Source organism: Squalius cephalus (genome assembly GCF_949319135.1).
Source record: "Squalius cephalus genome assembly, chromosome: 9".
NCBI classification, from domain to species: domain Eukaryota; kingdom Metazoa; phylum Chordata; class Actinopteri; order Cypriniformes; family Leuciscidae; genus Squalius; species Squalius cephalus.
In genome coordinates this window covers 16,099,871-16,121,117 of record NC_137130.1, presented here as the reverse complement: position 1 = coordinate 16,121,117, position 21,247 = coordinate 16,099,871, and the positions used below count along the sequence as shown (strand labels likewise).

At 38.5% G+C, this 21,247-nt stretch overlaps 1 protein-coding gene across 2 annotated transcripts in view; it reads right to left on the bottom strand.

Annotated features, from left to right (window-relative positions):
* Positions 1 to 21,247, bottom strand: part of hs6st3b (heparan sulfate 6-O-sulfotransferase 3b) — a 65,913-nt gene that overhangs the window by 2,984 nt on the left and 41,682 nt on the right. Inside the window, exon 2 of one of the 2 annotated variants that reach the window (XR_013822279.1) lies at positions 1,360 to 2,131. Coding sequence is in view for 1 of the 2 variants with exons in the window: in XM_079881267.1 (XP_079737393.1) it covers positions 1,429 to 2,131 (703 nt within the window). In the remaining variant the exon portion in view is untranslated. The remainder of the gene's footprint in view (positions 1 to 1,359; positions 2,132 to 21,247) is intronic. The other variant, XM_079881267.1, reaches the window with a different exon arrangement.

Genomic DNA, 21,247 nt, shown 5'->3' with positions numbered 1-21,247 from the left:
ACTGAATCTGGAGCGCTATTGATCCTTCTTAATTACAGGAAAGGCAAGTAGGGGGCGCTACATACATATATATATATATATATATATATATATATATATATACAGTGCAATGCATAAGTGAATACACCCATGCTAAAGTTGACTAAAAAGAGGAATAAAAAATCATATTTTGGAAATTGAACTTAATGCCTTAATTAAAAAAAATAGGAAAAATCCAACCTTTAAGGACACCAATTTTCTTTGTGAATGAATAATGTATCGTAAATAAATAAATGTTCTTCCTTAAAATACATGGTGCATAAGTGAGTACACCCCTATGTTAAATTCCCATAGAGGCAGGCAGATTTTTATTTTTAAGTATTTTTAAAAAAAAATTTTTAGGATACTATGCATCCTGATAAAGTTCCCTTGGCCTCTGGAATTAAAATAGCCCCACATCATCACATAGCCTTCACCATACCTAGAGATTGGCATGGTGTACTTTCCATAAGATCATCTCTCAATGCAAATCAAACTAGCTTTTAGGCTAACTGAAATAAAACCATGCCAATCTCTAGGTATGGTGAAGGCTATGTGATGATGTGGGGCTATTTTAATTCCAGAGGCCAAGGGAACTTTATCAGGATGCATAGTATCCTAAAAAAATTTTTTTTTAAAAATACTTAAAAATAAAAATTTGCCTGCCTCTATGGGAATTTAACATAGGGGTGTACTACTCACTTATGCACCATGTATTTTAAGGAAGAACATTTATTTATTTACGATACATTATTCATTCACAAAGAAAATTGGTGTCCTTAAAGGTTGGATTTTTCCTAATTTTTAAAATTAAGGCATTAAGTTCAATTTCCAAAATATGATTTTTTATTCCTCTTTTTAGTCAACTTTAGCATGGGTGTATTCACTTATGCATTGCACTGTATATAGGCTATATATAAATAAATAAATAAAAGAGACTTCTTTCAAAAACATTAAAAATCTTACCAACCCCAAACTTTTGAATGGCAGATTTAGATTTTTTTTTTTTTTAATTCAGCTGTGCCATCACAGGAATAAATTACATTTTAAAATATATTAAAATAGACAACAATTGCAGGTATGTATCTTCAAATTAAAGTTCTCAACCAATTTTTGCTTTGTCGATTTAAGCATAAATTGTCACTCAATTTTATTTGATTCTATGCTAAAAACTAGAAAAGTGATTAATTCTAAATATATTCTTTAAAAAGAACTCTTTAGATAATATTTACTATATAACACAAGACAAAAATACTGCTCAAGGCAATGATTTTTTGCAGTGCAACAGGCTTCACGACAAAAGAAACTCATTAGAATGCTAATGTTCAAAATGTGACCTACTCTTCCTCAAGTGGTCCATTATGTATTAGCCTATGTAGTGCATGTTTCCAAGAGATATCACCAACGGACCACTTGGCTGGCATAGTCCTCAGTTGTGGTGACCTGAGGTTGGTTTTCCCCACTGGGCTGTTTGCTCTGGTTGACTCGGCGCTCCCTAAGCCAGCGTCTCTCTTCCCGCCTCTTCAATCTCTCCTCCTGCCGCTCACGTTGGCGGATGAACTGGTATCTCTGCAGGAAGAGGTCCTTGGCAAACTCGTACAACTGCATATCCAGGAAATTCAGTTGCTCTATGCGGCTGCGCATGTCGTCGCGCAGCTCCACGTTGGCGGCGCGTGTGCTGTTGATCTGTGTAAAGGCTGAAATGAACCGCAGACGGAAAGTGCGCTCGAACAGGTACTGCGTCTTGCGCTGGAACTCCGTCAGGCCATAGAAGGCCATGTTCTTCAGGTTACTCTTAGCGCTGGCCAAGAGAATGGGGTTCCGTTCGCTCTCGTTCATGGTGGAGAGGTTGTAGCAGCCCACCAGGCTGAGATCGGCCAGCATGCGCACCTGCCGGTTGTTGGCCAGGTTTGAAGGGCAGTCCATGAACTCGTTTAAAGTGACCCCCGACCAGTCGTCTCCGTTATAGCAGGTGGGCAGCTCGTCCTGTGTGGGAGAGCGGCCATCACACATGTGAAGGGAAGTCTTCCAGGTGGCACCTCGCTGCACGTGCTTCCATTCGCTCAGGTAACGTGACACAGGGTCTCGCAGCATGGTGATATAGTAGAAGTTCCTGGAATGATAATCACAACGTTACTTCAATAAAGTTATCATTTTATTTTCTCTTTTACAATTTAAATTTGTAAATAATGTTGTAGAAAATGGCATTAAAGTCTCTGAGTAATGTTAAAGGTGCAGTCTGTAACAATGTCGAAATAGGTACTGCAGTCCAAATTCAAAATATCGCAGATCATTGTTTCTCCCGCCACCTGCTCCTCAGACTCCTCAGACTGGACGGTGCTCACACAGGTTGCCAGTTTGACCACACACAACAGGAATGAGAGCAAATGACAATATCAATTGGCAAATTGGCAACGTGCAGTATCACACAGACCTAAACAAAAACAAACATTCCAGCCTGGAAACGCACATTTCAAAGTAAAATAACTGGCTGTAGAAGTGTTTTTCAGAGAAACGAGTATGTGAACTTATAGCATGTTTCCTCAATATATGTAAACATATTATGGTATTTGTATGCTTTAGAAGAGTGAAAAAAGTTACACACAGCACCTTTAACTTAAAGGGATAGTTCACTTTGAAATTAAATTTTGGTATGTTTTAGCTTACCTCAAGGGCATCCAAGATGTAGGTGTCTTAGTTTCAATTTTGATATGTTTAGGTCAAACCGTTCTTGTCTGTCAGTCATTTCATGCAGGTCTGTGGTCACTGTCTCAAAGAGCATGCACAGAGTCAAATTAAAACAATTCCCCATCGTCCAAATTAAACAATTCCCCATCGTAAGTACACATTGATGGCCTAAGACACAAAACGAGCGGTTTGTGTGAGAAAACGAACAGTATTTATATCGTTTTTACCTCTTGTAAGTTAACACAGCCACGTCCAAGTGATCTGGTGCAGACTGGTGCATAGATATATACACTAGATGTCGCCTTGGCTACGGCAGTTCTTAACGAATGCCGTAGCCAAGGCGACCTCTAGTGTACATATATCTATGCACCAGTCTGCGCACACGTCACACACCAGGATGCGCGCGCGCCCTCAGATCACTTGGACGTGGCTGTGTTACAAGAGGTAAAAACGATATAAATACTGTTCGTTTTCTCACACAAACCGCTCGTTTCGTGTCTTAAGCCATCAATGTGTACTTACGATGGGGAATTGTTTTAATTTCGACTCTGTGCATGCTCTTTGAGACAGTGACCACAGACCTGCATAATATGACTGACAGACAAGAACGGTTTGACCTAAAAATATCAAAATTGAAACTACTGCGGAAAAAAAGACACCTACATCTTGGATGCCCTTGAGGTAAGCTAAAACATACCAAAATTTAATTTCAAAGTGAACTATCCCTTTAACTACAGGTTAGGCCTGCAGGATTTGGAGACAAAATTTCTGATAAAAATTCTGATTGTAATAAAAAAATTAAAAAATCCATATGTGCTGTGCTTTTTTGTTGACCTGATAAACGCTTCTCATAACAAGTATGGGAAGGTTGGTGCATGTCGCATTCCCAAATGCGCGTTAAAGCAAATTTGTCATTTGTTATAGGACAAAACATGAACATCTCGTTGAGTAACATTAACCACAGGTTTCATTTTACTTATAAACTGAAAAGCATTTTAAGTCTGGGACTCAATGGACTAAATTGCTAAATGTAACATAAAAACATACTTTATTAATACATTGCTAAACTACAATTTGTCAGGCGTACACTTGGATCATTGTGGTATTTCAAGTCCTTTTAGCAACTTGCTAGCAATTTAATTAGCGATTTATGTTGTTGAACAAAAGTTTCTTCAAGTACCATAAAAAACAGACTTTGTGTTACTCATTACTGAAAACTAAAATAGAAAAATGAGTATTAAAAAAAACTACTCTAAAAACCCACAGGAAATTCCAGTGGTTATCAATAGAGAATTAGCCATTCTGGTAAGCAAATTAGCATAATGAATAAACAGCTCTATTCTGCAGAGCTTTGTGTGTTATTATTTTTAATGAAAATGATAAAACGTTATCAACCTGTCATCTAACCTCAACATTTCAGTCATGCAATGTAGGCTAATCCGATAGCACTTTCAGCACAGAGCGGCTGCAAAATGGAACATATTCTTTTTACACGCATCACTGCGTCTCTTACAGAGAAAGACCATCTTCTCAATCCTTGTAAGCCAGAGGACAGCCACAGAAGAGTGGAAAAAAATTAAACATGTCTCAATTAATTCATCTTCAGCAGTGCAGCGTGGAGGACATTTGTAGGTTAAATAGTGATATACAGAATAAATTACTTCAAATTTAAGAAAGAAAAACAATGTGAATACACTACTCACACTATTTATACAAAAAGGCATAAGTATGCAAATTAGGACATACATAATAGCTTATCCTACTATTTTAGTATAGCACAAAATATTCCATTCCCAACCCATTTTACGGGGACCACAATAGGCCAGATAGGCAACAACTTAACGGACGTACCCACAACTTATTAATTTGTACCCTTCATTTTAGGAAAATTGTGGCAACGTTGTACTCATTTTAGTTTAGTTAAATCATGGCCACAATTTAAATAAAATGAGGGAGCAAATTAGTACAATGTGGGCACAATTTAACAAGAACAAGGAAACAAATTAATAAAATGTAGCCATGAATACAAAAGTTGAGTGAACATTCTTAATTTGGTTTTCACAGACACATTCTGGGCACAATTGAGACTTATATTACATCTTGTAAAAAGTGGCATAACAGGTGCCCTTTAAAGATTATGAAGACAAATTTCTTTATTTGGAATAACATTCACAGTGAATCATTCACAATACAGCATGAAAGTGCATTAAAAAAGTAAATAGGGTCAATTTTTATTTGTTCGATTTATCTAAATGTAAAAATTTCTATTAAAGGGATACTCCACTTTAAAATGAAAATTCTGTCATCATATACTCACCCTCATGTTGTTTCAAACCTGTATGAATTTCTTTCTTCTGCTGAACAGAAAGGAAGATATTTAGAAGAATGTCAGTAACCAGACAGTTTCTAGTACCATTGACTTCCATAGTAGGAAAAAAAATATACTATGGAAGTCAATGGTACCAGAAACTGTCTGGTTACTGACATTCTTCTAAATATCTTCCTTTCTGTTCAGCAGAAGAAAGAAATTCATACAGGTTTGAAACAACATGAGGGTGAGTATATGATGACAGAATTTTCATTTTAAAGTGGAGTATCCCTTTAACAGAAGTTACAGCTGTATTTGATGCTGTAAAGAACAGACAAAGGTATAGCCAAAGATTCAGTAAATTAGATCACAACTGTTATATTTTGCGCTTACGTTTGAAAAACATGTGAGGGAACAGATGCCACCAAAGTGTTATTAGCAGCAGGCCGATGCGTTAATGAAGAGAGAGGAACTAGGCACAGTCATGGTCTGATGGAGAATGGGACTGAAGCAGGTGGCGACTGCCTCTGTGCTGGGAAGAATAGTGAATGAGGCAGTTCTGATGTTCCCCCAGAGATGACAGACGCCTGGGATAGAGAACGCAGCTTCTCTCTCACCTTCTCTGACTTCTCTGAGCTTTCAAGGGCTTTTGACTGAAGTGTACTTCTGACCAGATAGTTTTTGTTTTCTAGTAATCTGGAACTCATTTAATACCAGTCCATGCAGTCAATGATCTGCAAGATTTATATTACAGTTTAAAAGTGAACATTTGGCCCAATGTTGTTTTAGTATTACTGTATATAGCCTACTATAATACTATATGTACTATTATAGTATTTATAAATATTTTGAATTCACTCCTTATTTTTATATTTTCAGTTTTTGAAATTCTAAATGCTGAAAATGTGTGACAAAATGAGTTGCAATCAGCACATTTTCAAAAATGAGTTACTGTTATTTTCAAAATGATGTATGATTTGTTGGAATCAGACAAAAATGAGCTACACTCTTTTGAAGTCGATAGAGTCAGCAAGTCAATTTTAAGGAAAATCTAGTTTTCTGAAGGTTCCAAAACAAAATCGCAACCATACCTTAAAATCCCTGGTAATAGCACTAAATTTGGCACACATTTGGCACACCAAGTCAAAACCAAATATCTATAGGAAAAATATATTCAACTTTTTTTTCCCCATGATACCACAATTTTTTGATTAACATTAATGAAACAGACCGCCTATATATTAAGACCTACTGTTCCACACGTATATAATATAATGTTATACATCAGATGTTTTCCCCAACAGTTAACCAAACGTTCACTTAAGACATAAAAGATGATGTCTGTGTGAATACTCGCCAGGACAGATCTTTTGAAATACTGTAATTCTGTGTAGGCTGTATGTGTATATCTGGATCGTCAGTTCGGTCAGTCAATTTTGTTTACATCAGCATGAGTTTGAAAATCACATTTCATTGGTTCAGACTCATGCCATCAAGAATGCCACCGGAGCACCAGGTCCATGTGTTCGCAAACCTGGTCTCGAGAGTGAGCTAGGATCAGCCAGTCGTTGAGATAGTTCAGGATGCAAACCCTGTGTTGCCGTAGTGGCACAAGGGCTGCCTCGACGACTTTCGTGAAGACACGAGGAGACAGGGCTAACCCGAATGGGAGAACCGCATACTGATATGCCCGCCCCTCGAAGCAAACCAAAGGAACGGTCTGTGTCGAGGCAGAATGGAGACATGGAAGTAGGCGTCCTTCAGGTCGATCGCTGCAAACCAATCCAAGGGACGAATGCATTCGAAAAGGCGTTTCGCTGTCAACATCCCGAACGGAAGCCTGTGAAGGGATCGGTTCAGGATGCGCAGGTCCAGGGTGGCCGTAACCCACCAGTTTTCTTGGGTACAATGAAGTAGGGGCTGTAGAACCCAGACTTCATTTCGGCTGGAGGGACAGTCTCGATCGCACCCTTCGCCAGTAGGGTGGCGATCTCTGTACGCATGATCTGGCCGTTGGGATGCTCTAGCCAGGCTCCCAAGAACTATACCAGCGGGGTCACCCGAACCCTAACTCCAAGCTGCCCATCTCAGGAGTGCTGCTTAGCCTGGCGTTTGGCCGGCTTAGGGGCGGAGATGGGTGGTGCCACCCTCCTGTGACCTCCTCCTGCTCGGGGCCGGTGAAGGCTCGAGGGGAGGAGCCGCAGGGAGGCGGCCTTGGCGGGAAGCAGACTAAGGAAACCACACGTACGGATGACCGTCGGTGCAGAAGTGCCTCAGTATGCTTCTGGGGGTTCGAAGACTGTTCTTTGGCGCCACTCTATCCGATGCTTTCAGCTGCCCGGGAAAGCATGGCCATTAGCTCTGGATCTGACTCGGCTGACGCTGGCACTCCCGAGAGGAACCAGGCACACACGGAAGCTCCACGGTTTGCGATGTGGAGGGGGGGCGTGGCCCGAGGAATGACTTGTCGGTTATTGTGCCACACCGCCACACCGTGGCCACCAGCCAAAGTATCCCCTCTCGAGGAAGAGATAGATTGGGGTGTGGCAGAGGGGACTCTACCCACACGGAGATCGAGTCTCGATCTAAACACCGCGATGGTCATGTTCCCGGAATAAAAACATGACTCATCCACGAGCGCTGCCGAGCGTGATTAAGCCCAACACGCCAAACAGCGCTCGTGATCGTTAGGCAGATGGATCACGCGCCCACATCCAGAAAACACACGGGTGAACCGTCTTGAAAAAGATGTGCAGCACTTTTAGAGAGAGATAAAAGCTCAGAAGAGTGCTGAAGCTCCCAGGGAGAAGCACACACACTGTCGGCAGATCACTGCACAGATCAGCAGCAGGCAATGTGATCTCACTGGAACGCGCCGTTGCACCAACACAATGGAGAGCAGCTCGTCTCGTAGAGTAAAGATAATTCAGAATGGCTTGTGGGAGAGAAGAAAACTCTTGGCTCCGAAGCGAAAACATAACTACATGTTGCCAGCGTAATTCCTTATATACCCACGAGGTGGGGCGGAGTTACGCTCTGCAAATTCTGCAGACCCATGGCATTTTCTTGCCATTGACTTGTTTTGTATACTCGAAGATGAGAGGCTTTCTAAGCGAAACCCCATTCGTCGTCACGACGTAACTCGTATTGACCACGAAAGGGAACTAACGAACATGAACAAACAATGAACAGCTGTATTTTTATAAACTAATATTAACAAAGATTAATAAATACTGTAACAAATGTATTGCTCATTGTTAGTACATGTTAGGTAATACATTAATGTTAACTAATGAACCTTATTGTAAAGTGTTACCACGATAACAACTGATTTAGCCCATTTGAGGAGTTTAAATGTCTGTGTGAACTGGAAGTTGTGATTTTGCACGAGTATTGTGACGTATTTTAGAATGAAATGCTGAATAGAAGGCGAGCTTGATTTTATGTTCACAAATGTTTTATCGTCAAACTCACATCCAGAGAGGAGCAAATTTTTTGATTTTGACTAAATATTACGAAGACTGTTTTTTTTTCTGTGGATAGATTTTCATGTGGGCTAGTGTTGAAACCAATTTGATTTCATGCAGACTTTATTGGTGAAATATGTCATTTCTTAGCCACCCCTTCTTCCCTGTTTCTTCCTTTGTTCAGACAAACAGGAAAACTCACACCGTTGGCGGAACCAGTTGACATGCCGCACCATGCAAAAAATAAAAAAAGTTCTTATTTGTAAATTAATCTGGATTGGAGAAATTATACTTAAAAGAAAGATATTAGATGCATCAGTTTTAAATTCCTATGTGAGAATACTAAACTACAAAGAATGGTGAGGAAGTATACATAGAAGTGATGCTCGTATTTGTAACTGTATCAGTGGAAAATCAGTATCTAGCATTACATGACGATGATGTTGTTGTGTGGGAGAGATGTGAGATGTGTCAGGGTTTAGCACACACACATACAGTATAGAGAGGTGTCGGGCTTTAGGGAGTGATTAGAACCCTGCCGGCAGCAGCTGTATTCGGCTCGTCTTTCAGAGTGGGTGGAGTGCAGACACTCCCTCATTAGCCTGTCCCAGGGACACAAGCACATGCAGGAAGTGGTGTCAGAACAAGCCGACTGCAAAAAAGGTTATAGTGAGCGCCATCAGTGTCACAGTATATTAGCCTCAAACTGCTCCAGCCTGGCCCTTTACCTCAGCCAATCAAAGCCCAGGCGCAATTGTGGTGAGCCGTGCTTATTACTTTCTGCTCGATAATATGCATTTGAGTCATAGCCCACAAACATTCCACGAAGCACCCATTTCTGCCCACAAAATGTAACTGAATAACTGGGAAATGTATTAGAATATACTGCCTGTCTTTCTTGACTTATAGTAGGAATAATTGGAAAAAAAAAGTGATATTAATTTAAAATTAAATAAATAACTGACACTTATGTTGTCACTGTATTACAGCCAAACAAAATGATCATATTACAGAAATGTTAGGAAAATACTTGTTTAATTCAAATAATTATTAATCATTTAAATGTATATGTATAGCACTTTTCACATTAAACATTAATTAAAATTAAACATTAAAATTAAATCCCCTTGAGATCCTCGGAACCAAGTTTGACCCCCTGCACTAATAGTTTTTAAATCTCCTTTATGAATACATGTTGGATGCATATGGACTCTTTCATTATACACTATACTGTTCAAAAGTTTGTGGTCATTAAGATTGTTCTTTAAGTCCCTATGAAATCAAAATTGATTTTTCTTTTAGCTTTTAGTATGAATATGTTAGTTTTACTGTTATCTATAAGCTAGTGTGCTCAAAAACAATGATAAAATTCACATACTGTATAAAAGATATAAGCATTCAAAACCTACAGTCTCTCACTTCCGCTGATATGGATCAATGATTTTGATGACATCACTCTGCACTTCAGCTTCTCATCAGATTCTCTGTCCAATCAAATGCTCTCTAGATTCTAAAGCATCCCGCCCCCAAACAGACGCTGAAGCTACGGTTAAAATCGGTCACTTGTTCACACATTTACTATTTTCTACATGGTGAAGGGCATAGGGAACGATTCAGACAGTGTAAATGTTTTCTTTACTTTTAAGAAATAAAAGTTTTATTTCTTAAAAATATGTTTAAACAATATGTAAATGTAAAAACAAAAAAAAATCTTGACTTTTCTGGAAGAAACAAAAGTCATTCAGGTTTGGAATTAACATGAGGTTATATAGTTTTGAGTGAATTATTTCTTTAAGGAAAGTTTGCAGCAAACAAGTAAAAATAGCCCAGTCGTTCATCTAAAGTAGACCCAGGCAAATGTGTTTAGAGATTACTTGAGGTTTACCAAATGTCTGAAATCAGAAGCCGAGTGAAGCTCTTTAAATCCAGGGAGAGCAATCGTGGAGTGGAACAATGTGTCTCAATAACACTCGGTTGTCAATTGACTAGAGGCGACCTGCCAAACACATCTCAGCACAGCAGATTTCAGAGTGCAGTAACTACAGGAAGCATGACAACAGGTGAGACTGAAGAGATGAAATGTCACAGAGCATTAATGAGTGACTCCTATGAGGATCTGCAATGTTCAAACTAATGTGGACCCTTGGTTTCAAATGAAAACACCAAAAGTGCTACACATGGGGAAAAAATAACATCATTAATATCTCAATTGTCTCCTATACAGAACTGAGATTAAACCGAGAGCAAATGGAGTGTTTCGCTTACATCTTCTGCCTCTCAGATTGTTTTATGCACCACCATTTTAAAGCTTTATATTGTAATTAAATAACTCAATTAAATCTCCTGAACTATGAAAGAGCAAGTCTTATACTACTCAACTATGTGCAATCAACCGAATAATGTAGCACCAAACAGGAACAAAAAAGTACTTTCTAATAGTATTATGCTAACTGAAACAGTCCAGGGGCCACACAAAGCATTTTATCTTACCACTAGGAGTACTCCTAAATCGCACTAAAAGATTTTAGCTAGGAGTTTTCTCTTAAAAGTTATTCACAACGCCTTTCAGACCTACTCTTAGTAAAGAAAAATGACAACTCCTAAACTAAGAGTGAGTCTTCGTTGCTATGGATGACGTCGTTACTCATGCACGAGCTTGACTGAAGTGACCACCTTGATTGGCTGATGATTGTAACGCGGGAATGATTCCAAACACCTCCCCTACGATGATGAGTGACAGGTGACAGGTCTGAGAATGCGTGCGCTACACAAGTAGTGCGAAGGACGGAAGATGATGAATAACTGAATAAATAGCCTAAATGAATAAAGAGTGAGGCAAAACAAATAGCCTATAGCCTAGTAGCCTAATGAAACATATGGATTGATGCAATATCTTTGCAACATTATTGAATTAATCTGTCACTATATGCCTCTGCCTACGTTTGCAAAAAGAAGAACATTTTAATTTGATTCACAATGAAACGTTACAATTAGTTTACATGCAATGAGTAGCCTAGTTTTGGTTGTTGTTGGTGGCGTTATTGCATCCCTAGTTATGCCTACAATGCAAAATTGTTCCCTCGCGATTGGAAGCTGCAGCCGCATACGTATTTCAAAACATCGCAACGTGAAATTGCCACAAAAAGCGGTTTGTGAATAGGTCTTAGTGAGTTAGGAGTCCTCTCGACTTCTTTTAAGCTGTCCCTGTCACGTGAAACGGATATGAACCCAAATGCAGACAGTAATAAATGAAACATGGATTTATTAAACAGACAGAAAACAAAGACCCTCAAGGGGGCAAATGAACATTGACAGGACTAGACTAATAAACTTGACAACAACATAAGACTAGAACTAACAGGCAGGATACAAACTCTGATCACAGGAATAAACAGCTCACCAAACAGGAGGACAAGATACAAAACGAACAAGCACCGAGTAACAAACACAAGGACCTTAAATAAGAGACATTATCACCAGGGCACAGGTGACACAGATGAACAATCAAGACTAATGAGGAGAACAAGGGGGCGTGGTAAACAACACAAGACAACGCAATCACATGCCCAAAACACAGGCCATGTGTTTGCACACACACACACACCACATGAACAAATCTTGACATAACCCCCGTCTCACGGAGCGGCTACCAGACGCTCCACATGAGACATAACAGACTGTAACTCAAACACAAACCAACAAAACATAACTACTAACAACAATGGCAAACAAGAGTACATAACAGGATTGGGGTGACTCAATAAAAATAACACACAAGGGAGGGGGGTGGGGGAACAAAAGAGTTCATCGGCAGGGGTCCAGAATGGATCGGTGAAGCAACGGTCCAGTGAGTCTAGGACATGGCCGAGGGTTGAGGGCAAGAAAACCGAACAGGTCTGGGTGGAGACACATAAGGTACAGTCTTGGGGAGAACAGATCGGGGTAACACAGTAGCAGGGGTAACCAGGGGAACCACAGGGAACAAAACAGATGACTGTGACCCTGAGACAAACGGTGTAGCTGAAAGTTCTGAAGCTGGGACCGGACTGGGCTCCTTAGCTGGGACAGGGCTGGACATGTTCACCTTCCCATCTACCTCAGCGTGGACAAGCCTGGACTCCTTGGCTGGGACAGTGCTGGACTCAGTCCTTCTCCCATCTAACTCAGCGTAGACAGGACTGGCCACAGCGACCGGGAGAGTCGATATGGGTCCCGGAAAAAACTGGGATGGAGGACATGAAGCTTTCCTCCTTCTCCTCCTTGACCGCGGAGCAGAAACCATATCCGGATTTGTAATCGGTACTGGGACCGTTACAACAAGCGGAGAGACCACCACAGGCAATGCTGACTCAGTAGATGCGGCTTCCGATGCGGACTCCCTCGACACCCCTCCTTCTTGCTTTCCGCGAAGGTTTCCAGCTACAGCGGGTGCTTTGGGAGTCGAGATGAAGGAAACATGGTCCCCAAGCGCTGCGACGGCCAGGACGCGACCTTCCGGGACCACCGGCAATGATGAAGATGTCCTAGTAGGATCCTGTCGCTCTCCCCGACACACACAGTTCACCACTTCACTGAACGGGTGTCGGATCAGCCCCTCTCGTTCACACATAGGAGGAGGTGCATTGAGACCCGCGATGAAAAAGGAGTTTAAGAGGATCTCTGGCATGAATCCCCTCTTCTCATCCACCCTCTGGACATATCTCTCCAGGAACTCCTCTCCTTGGGGAGGAAACGGAGTCCTACCTCTCTTCATATCAGTGGTTAGCGTCAGCCACCATTCTTTGTGGTCCTCCGACTGGCCTCTTGCAGGAAAAGACATTGTCTGCTGGGTTCAAAAAATGGCTTGTTCGTTCTGTCACGTGAAACGGATATGAACCCAAATGCAGACAGTAATAAATGAAACATGGATTTATTAAACAGACAGAAAACAAAGACCCTCAAGGGGGCAAATGAACATTGACAGGACTAGACTAATAAACTTGACAATAACATAAGACTAGAACTAACAGGCAGGATACAAACTCTGATCACAGGAATAAACAGCTCACCAAACAGGAGGACAAGATACAAAACGAACAAGCACCGAGTAACAAACACAAGGACCTTAAATAAGAGACATTATCACCAGGGCACAGGTGACACAGATGAACAATCAAGACTAATGAGGAGAACAAGGGGGCGTGGTAAACAACACAAGACAACGCAATCACATGCCCAAAACACAGGCCATGTGTTTGCACACACACACACCACATGAACAAATCTTGACAGTCCCAGGCTTAGGTGCTACTTTTAGGGCTAAAATGCTTCGTGAATTACTCTTAGTCAAAAAAATTAGGAGTCTTAAAGTTAGGAGTGACACGCCCATTATTTTTAGGAGTTGCTCCTACATTCGCCAGTTAGGAGCTACTTTTAGCCTTAAAATTCTTTGTGAATACAGCCCCAGATAGAGATCTCCATTCTCTAGCTGTGTCAGTTTCAGAACTATGTGTTTTAAAAGCCTGTAATTAGCCACAATGGTGCAATCACGCTCTGCTATTGTCTATCCAATTACATGCCAAAGAGAGCCAAATATATGTAGCCAAACTATATGCTTAATACTAACAGAGGGTTTAACTTTCTCTTTTGACCTGGCAAACGCTTGCTGATGAGGGAAATGGATTGAAAAAGCCCAGTCTTTTGTCTGTTGCTTGAAGTGTTGTGACTTTTTAAGTGGCCATATCAGCTAAGAGAGAGAGAGAGAAACAGACCATTTTCTTTAGTATTCCTTACAGGAGGCATTTCGTAGCTTATTACTTTTTGTATGATACAGCAGTTTGATTCAGCTGCAAAGCACCTGTTTTTCTGCAGTAAAATCTCCTCAAACTCAGATGTGCACATCTTTTTATGTCTGGCCTTGCTGCATCAGATGCAGCAAAGTTCACAGCCGTCACACACATGAACACCAGCAGAACACAAAAATACACACACAAACATCTGTAGGGCCTAAATAGGGTGAGGCTTCAAAGAGCAATGTATCCTACCAAAAAACTCACTATTTTCACTTTTTGTACTGTTGAATTATTGAAAATGCATGTGCACAAAAGGTGGTAATAATATGGTCATGGCTTGGAGCAGACTGGTCATTACACTTTGGGTATAGGAAATTAGCTTAATAATTCAAGGGTCTGTCTTATTCTTTATTAATGTTATGATGAAAACTAATATGTTGGCCAATATCATAAATCAATGTAGTTTTTGTCTGTTTTTGTATAAACATATTCAATGTTTTACATGCTGCAAATCAGACATCAAAATAGTAAAGTACAATGGACAAACACAAAGTTCTGTCATGAAACTCTAGATGGCGCAGGCTGATAGGTCCTTAACTCAATCTGCTTTCAATCACATAATTCTCTATAGGGCACAGCTGATTGGTTCCTGCTGTATCAGTAGGCAATGAACTCATGTGCTCAACTTTCAAATATGGTCAGCGTTTGCTATAGCAGTTTGCAGCACGCTTTCAGAAGCCTTCCCCTGCTCCACCTGTATAGATCTGCTACAGGTATTCATGTATGCTATTGTGCAGCTACAGCATGTCTTGCTCAAAGCAGCGTGTCATGTAAGTCCTGTACTTGCTCAGCAGCAGCATAGCAGATCTATTCCACCAAGACCAAACATATTAACTGGTTATTACCTATTCCACCAAGACCAAACATATTAACTGGTTATTAAATGGAAACCTGCCATAAAAAAAAAATAGTATTAGTGTATATATATATATATATATATATATATATATATATATATATATATACAATGTTTCAAATATGCAGTATTTTGCACAGTCAAAACCTTTGAACACAGTTTGTCCAAAGACTTTTCAGTCGATTGTCTGTTGACAAAAGTATCTGACACATCCGTTGCAATTGTGACAGTAAAGATTTTTGCTTAGGGTGATGTGTCTTCTCCAGTCACCTAGGAAAGCTGATGTTTTTACAGTGCACAGAGACAGCATTATGATTGAGGCTGAGAATGCACTCAGCACCTCTGTTGACTTCTGCCCTTTCCTCATTCAGTTTTCTTCCTGTGTCTCACAGCCATCAGTTATCCCGTGGGACCTCAGACCTTTCCTCTAAAGGTTGCTGGATTAATCACGCCTCTGATTCTGCTGTATTACGCACAAATCTGAACCCCCCCCCCCCCCCCCCCCCCACACTTCTATCTCTTTTTCTCTGCTCTGCATCCATCTATCACTTATTCTGTCACTGTCCCCGTCTCCGGTTCTTTTGCCTTAATTATTGGTATCAGATATGACATTTTGTCTCAGTACAAGGATATTTTCTGTGAAATTATATTGGACCAGAGGATAAACCTACGGATAAGGAGGATCTTTCAGTGCTGTCTGAGGCAAAGAACAGTGGATAATAACTTTGCTGAAAATAAAAATGATTTTCCTTGTAAATAAACTTGAGCTCAGATCTGTATCAGTAATGAAGACAAGGTAGCAGAAAAAGATATGCATTTTCACGACAAAAAAAATAATAATCCGTGTATCCATTTTGTCAGTGATATCTTTCCTGTCTCCTTTTCAGGTTTGAAGACCAAAATCTTAATAGTTTCTGTATTATTGTGTTGGGTTTGTATTCAATAGATATTGAACAATCTATCAATTCTGCAGGTCAGTATGGAAACTCAACATGCAAAAAGTTCTGCAGACTGTTTCAAAATTGGAAGGCCTGCCATTAACAAAGTTCCCTTAAAAGTCTGCATGAAACAGAAATTGTGATAGTCTTTTATTCCCTATTGTGACATATCCGAGTGAAACAGCTTCTCGAACAAGAAAAAAATGTATAGGGCGTGACTTGATATTGTCCATTGAAAATTGATTGGATGGTTGAATGGTTGTGGTTTGTTATTGCTGTGATCTCATGTGACTGACAGGTTATCCCGCCCTCGCGCCAGTAAACATGTCATCAGAGAAGAGATGTCATTGCAAGAGGCTGGGGAAATTATTTTGATCAAAGATTACAAGGAATAAAATAATTTTTAAACATGTGCATGGATAAATTATTCATAATAAATAATGCATTAAAAACAATTCATGGTGACTTTAACCATTCTTTAATTCATATTTTAGCTCAGTTATGTTTTCAGATATCAATAGAGTGTACTGTATCTGTTTATCAAATCAAAGCAAAAAAAAGAGACAAAAAAATCGTTTTCTGTTATCTTTCATATTTCACTACCAACAAAATGGCCCAAAAGCATAAATAATGGGAAATGGGAACACTAAATTATCTTTAAATCATAATATAAACAAATATAGTAAAAATATTTAATAAAATAGTTCTTGTGCACCACCAAGCTACAAACATCCGAAATTTCCCAGGTAACTTAAGATAGCTTCCACAACTGCAAAAAAATTATAATTTCCAGTCCAGTTTGTCACCTATACATCTTTGTGCTTTGCCTTCGTCAAATGGTTTAAGGCTGTTGAATTTTCATTGTTCTTCTAAATGTTGTGTTAAGTAATCAAAAGGTTTTTATTCGGTAGATCTGTGCTTGCCTCTGGTGGATCCTCAGGCCGAACAACAGCTGTAATCCCAATACAGTTCCCTAGCACTCCTTCCCTCCGGCCAGAAACTGCATTACCATCTACAGTACATGCTCAGCGAAGTTCAAATGATGAAGAAAACACAGTCCGAAGCAAACAAGGGCATACAAGGTATAGAGTCAACATAACATGGCCATTGTAACCCATTTGACTTACACAATGTGACATATTTAGTGAAACACGATATACAACAACAAAAAATGACTGCATCATGAAAATTTATATACCGTGGTCAGAGGGGACTGATGACATCAGCCAAAACAGAAAATATTTTAAGAGGAAGAGCAAGTTATATCTAAATAAATATTTTTTACTACAAAACCAGATTTTTTTTCTTTAGCATAACATGCAGCACAATCGCCCTCAACAGAATCAAGACATGAAAATGATTTTTAGACTTAAGTGTAAGGATGATGGATACAAGGGGTAAGGCAAAAGTAATGCATATTAAAGAAGTCATTGCACTTAAGATTTCACATTCTGCAGTGACATTATAATAGACATGCTGCCCTAACAGCAGAAATGACATTCACAATCCTGTCTCAATATCATTAGTGCTCTTTCTGGAACGCAGATACAAAGGGAACCATATAAAAAAGAAAACTGACAGCATTTTTCCTTGCACAATAAAGTTTGTATATATTGTAATGTCTCCTAAAAGCTCCAATTAACAGTTTCAGATGAATGTTAAAGAGAAATCTTGACAAAACGGTTCTTCTTTTAGTGCATTTGAAGGTTATAATATATGGTTACTGCTGAGAGCTTCTGTCAGGTTTTACTGGGATAAAGTGAATATATATACTAAAAGTTTGGGGTAAGTAAGATTTTTTTTAAGAAATTAATCATTTAATTTATCAAGGATGCATTAAATTGGTCAAAAGTGATTTATATTTCAAATAAATGCAGTACTTTTAAACTTTCTATTCATCAAAGTATCCTGAAAAAAAGGCATCACGGATGTATCACAAAAATATTAAGCAGCATAACTGTTTTCAACATTAATAATAATAAGCAGGACCAGATACTGAAGTAATGGCTGCTGAAAAAGACCTGTTTTGCCATCGCAGGGGTAAACATTTAAAAATATATTACACTGTGTTGTTGGGTAAGTTATTCTAAATTACTTTCTCTAAAAAAGTATTGCATTACTTATTACTATATTACTTTCTAAATCCCATATCAACCTGGACCAGTTGAACATTACAAGGATAGACATGAAACTGCTCTTTTAATTCTTCCAAATAAATCATATAAAATTGCATAAATTATTCTTGAACTGATCAAAGTATTTAAAGGAAGAAGGCCACTTTAAAAACATCCATTTTAACATGAAATTACATTTTGATGTTAAATCCACTATTGTTCAAAAAAGAATTGTTCAATCTATACAGTATTTAATGCAATTACATCAGAAGTAACTATATTAAATAACAGAAAAATTAAGAAAATTCCTTACTTTGCTTTTTAACATAGAAAACAGTCATTTTAAATTGTAATATTGCATTAGAGACTTCTATCAAAAACATAAAAAGATAAATAAATAAAAAATCTTACCCCAAGACCCCAGACTTTTGAACATGTAATAATAAATATGTATGTTAGGCAATGATCATATTTTAATCTTTGTGCAAATAATTCTATGAAATCATCCAATTAAGTATGTGAGTTTATGATGAGAGGATCTAATATGAAGGATACCCCTCATCCATCATATTAGATCAGAACTGCATCATGTGTGCATATGTTGCCCAAGATATAGTTCTGGCAGGTCACATTAGTCAGGCTTGCATCAGCTGACTCTCAGCTGATCCACGTCTACATTAGGAATACGTATCACAGCATCCCCATATATATACTGTATATATATATATATATATATATGGTCCATTCAGTATTATCAGTAACAAGTACATTTATCAAAGAAATATTCTTTGTTTTTATTTGAAATATTGTTTTATTAGGCTGCCAACTCACCCCAGTTATCAGGGAATTGTTTATTACACTATTTCAAAAGCAATTTAGCCCTACCATTAAATTCTCATAAATGTCTTGAAAAACCGAATGGTATTTAATAACCAAAAGAGTTTTACATTTTGCTATTAAACTTTCAAACTGACTGAAGGTGTTTTATTTTCTACTCGTACTTATCCTCTTTATTGCAGTTTAAAAAGGCATAACAAATCTAATGAGCCATCTGGCAAACGGAAAATGACACAAACATGAGAAAATATGGAATCTGTGCCCATCTGCAAAATAATGGTTGATCCCATGATGCTGTCCCTAAGTAAAAGTTTCCCAAAATAAAAATATTCTGATAAACTACAGACACTTAAAATATTTTAAGTACAGTAACAAAGTAAAAAATACTTTGTAACTGTTCACCACTGCTAAATATTCAACATTTTAATTAGTCATCTGTACATATTTGCGACTTAAATCATGACACAAGTCAGATGGAACTAACCTGACACATTCAGATCGACTGAATTGTGGATACAAATGTACTCAACATGCGCTCATCAGTTTCTTCTCTATAGTCTTACACTGAAACAGTAATGCGCTGGTTTCTGCTGCTCTGCAATCTTCTCCCGTTGTCGCTCTTGACAGAATGGAGTGAGAGCCTGGAAACATGCATTATTTGTAACGGATATCATTCCCTAATGGTGCCTGTACTCCCTCTGGCAGACCATAATGGACCGTTTTCCAGACTCTCTGAATCTCCTTCTGTCTCTTTGATAGTGACGGAATGGGGACGGCATGCCACCTGGGAAGAAACAAGAGGAACGAGGGGTCCTTCATTTAATTGTCAGGAAGCTGGCATTAAGGTTAGTTGACATGGTGCGCATATTGAAAATGGCACTCGCTGGCAGTTACAATGCAGCAAGAAAAACCTGCCCTTCGGCCCAAGAGCATCATGACAACTGCATCACTGTTCAGAGCACATAAAGGTGGACTGGGTACTCTTCTCCGGCTGAAACAAAAACAACCTAAATATGTCTAAGCTTGCTATTCTTAGCGGATATCCTAGTCTGTTATGGTTTGATGGTTTTTGGGCACTAGACCAGCTGGTTGACCAACTTCCACCAGCCGGACCATCAAGACCACAGCAGGGCTGAAAGTCCATGTTCTTTGACTCATCCTGCCTATTTAAGTCATAATTAAAGAAATAGCTCCATTAAAACATTTAAATTGTGTCATTATTTACTCATCCATGTCATCCCAAACCTATATGACTTTCTTCTTACAAAAGTAGATATTAAAGTAAACAATAAAGTAATGCATACAATAAAAGTAAACAGGGCCCAATCAATGTTGTTTTGAACCCCTGTTTTCATATGTGGGTCATTGATGAATAAGGTTTTTAAAAGTGTAAAAAAATAGAATGGAGATATAACTATATTTGAAACCTTTTTTTTTTTGTTTACTTAGGTGTTAACAATAAGATTTTGTGGTTTGTACAATCAATTAACACTGTTTTTTGTCATTTTTTACAAGATGGAAAAAATGTCACCAAAAAAGTAATTCGGTTTAACCACTGATTTGAAAGTTAAAAACTGATTTGACATTGATGTTGAGATAGTATATAGTGTGAAATATTTTTTTTAAGAAATATTTTTTAAAAATTATCACTGATCTCATAAATGTAATCATTTATTGGACTACTCTAAACACTCCAACATATTCAAGTAAAACATTGCACAGGGAAAGGAGAAAAGGGGAAATGTAAAAAAGAGCCTTATCTGCTTTATATTTGTATTATTGTAGTTCCTTTACTTATTAAAAACAATATTATTCCATTTAAATATTTACTATATCGGTTTTACCGAATTACCTTTTGACACTTCAAAATCTTTCAAATACCTTTATATGTAGTAAAATATAATTAAAACCTTTTGGATTCAGTAAAAGAGATCAAGTTGTACTACCTTACATACTTTGGATGTTATATATTTGTTTTTTTATTATTATTAAGGCCTTTGGACAAAAAAAATGACCCGTCACGTCATTGACCCATGTACAAAAACCTTTGAAATCTTTTTGAGGGAATGACATGATGGTGAGCAAAAAATGCCGTTTTTTTTTATTTTTCGGTAAACTGTCACTTTAAAGTGTCTTTTAAAGCAATTAGGGCTGTACAATATATCGAAATATCGCAAATGCATATATCGC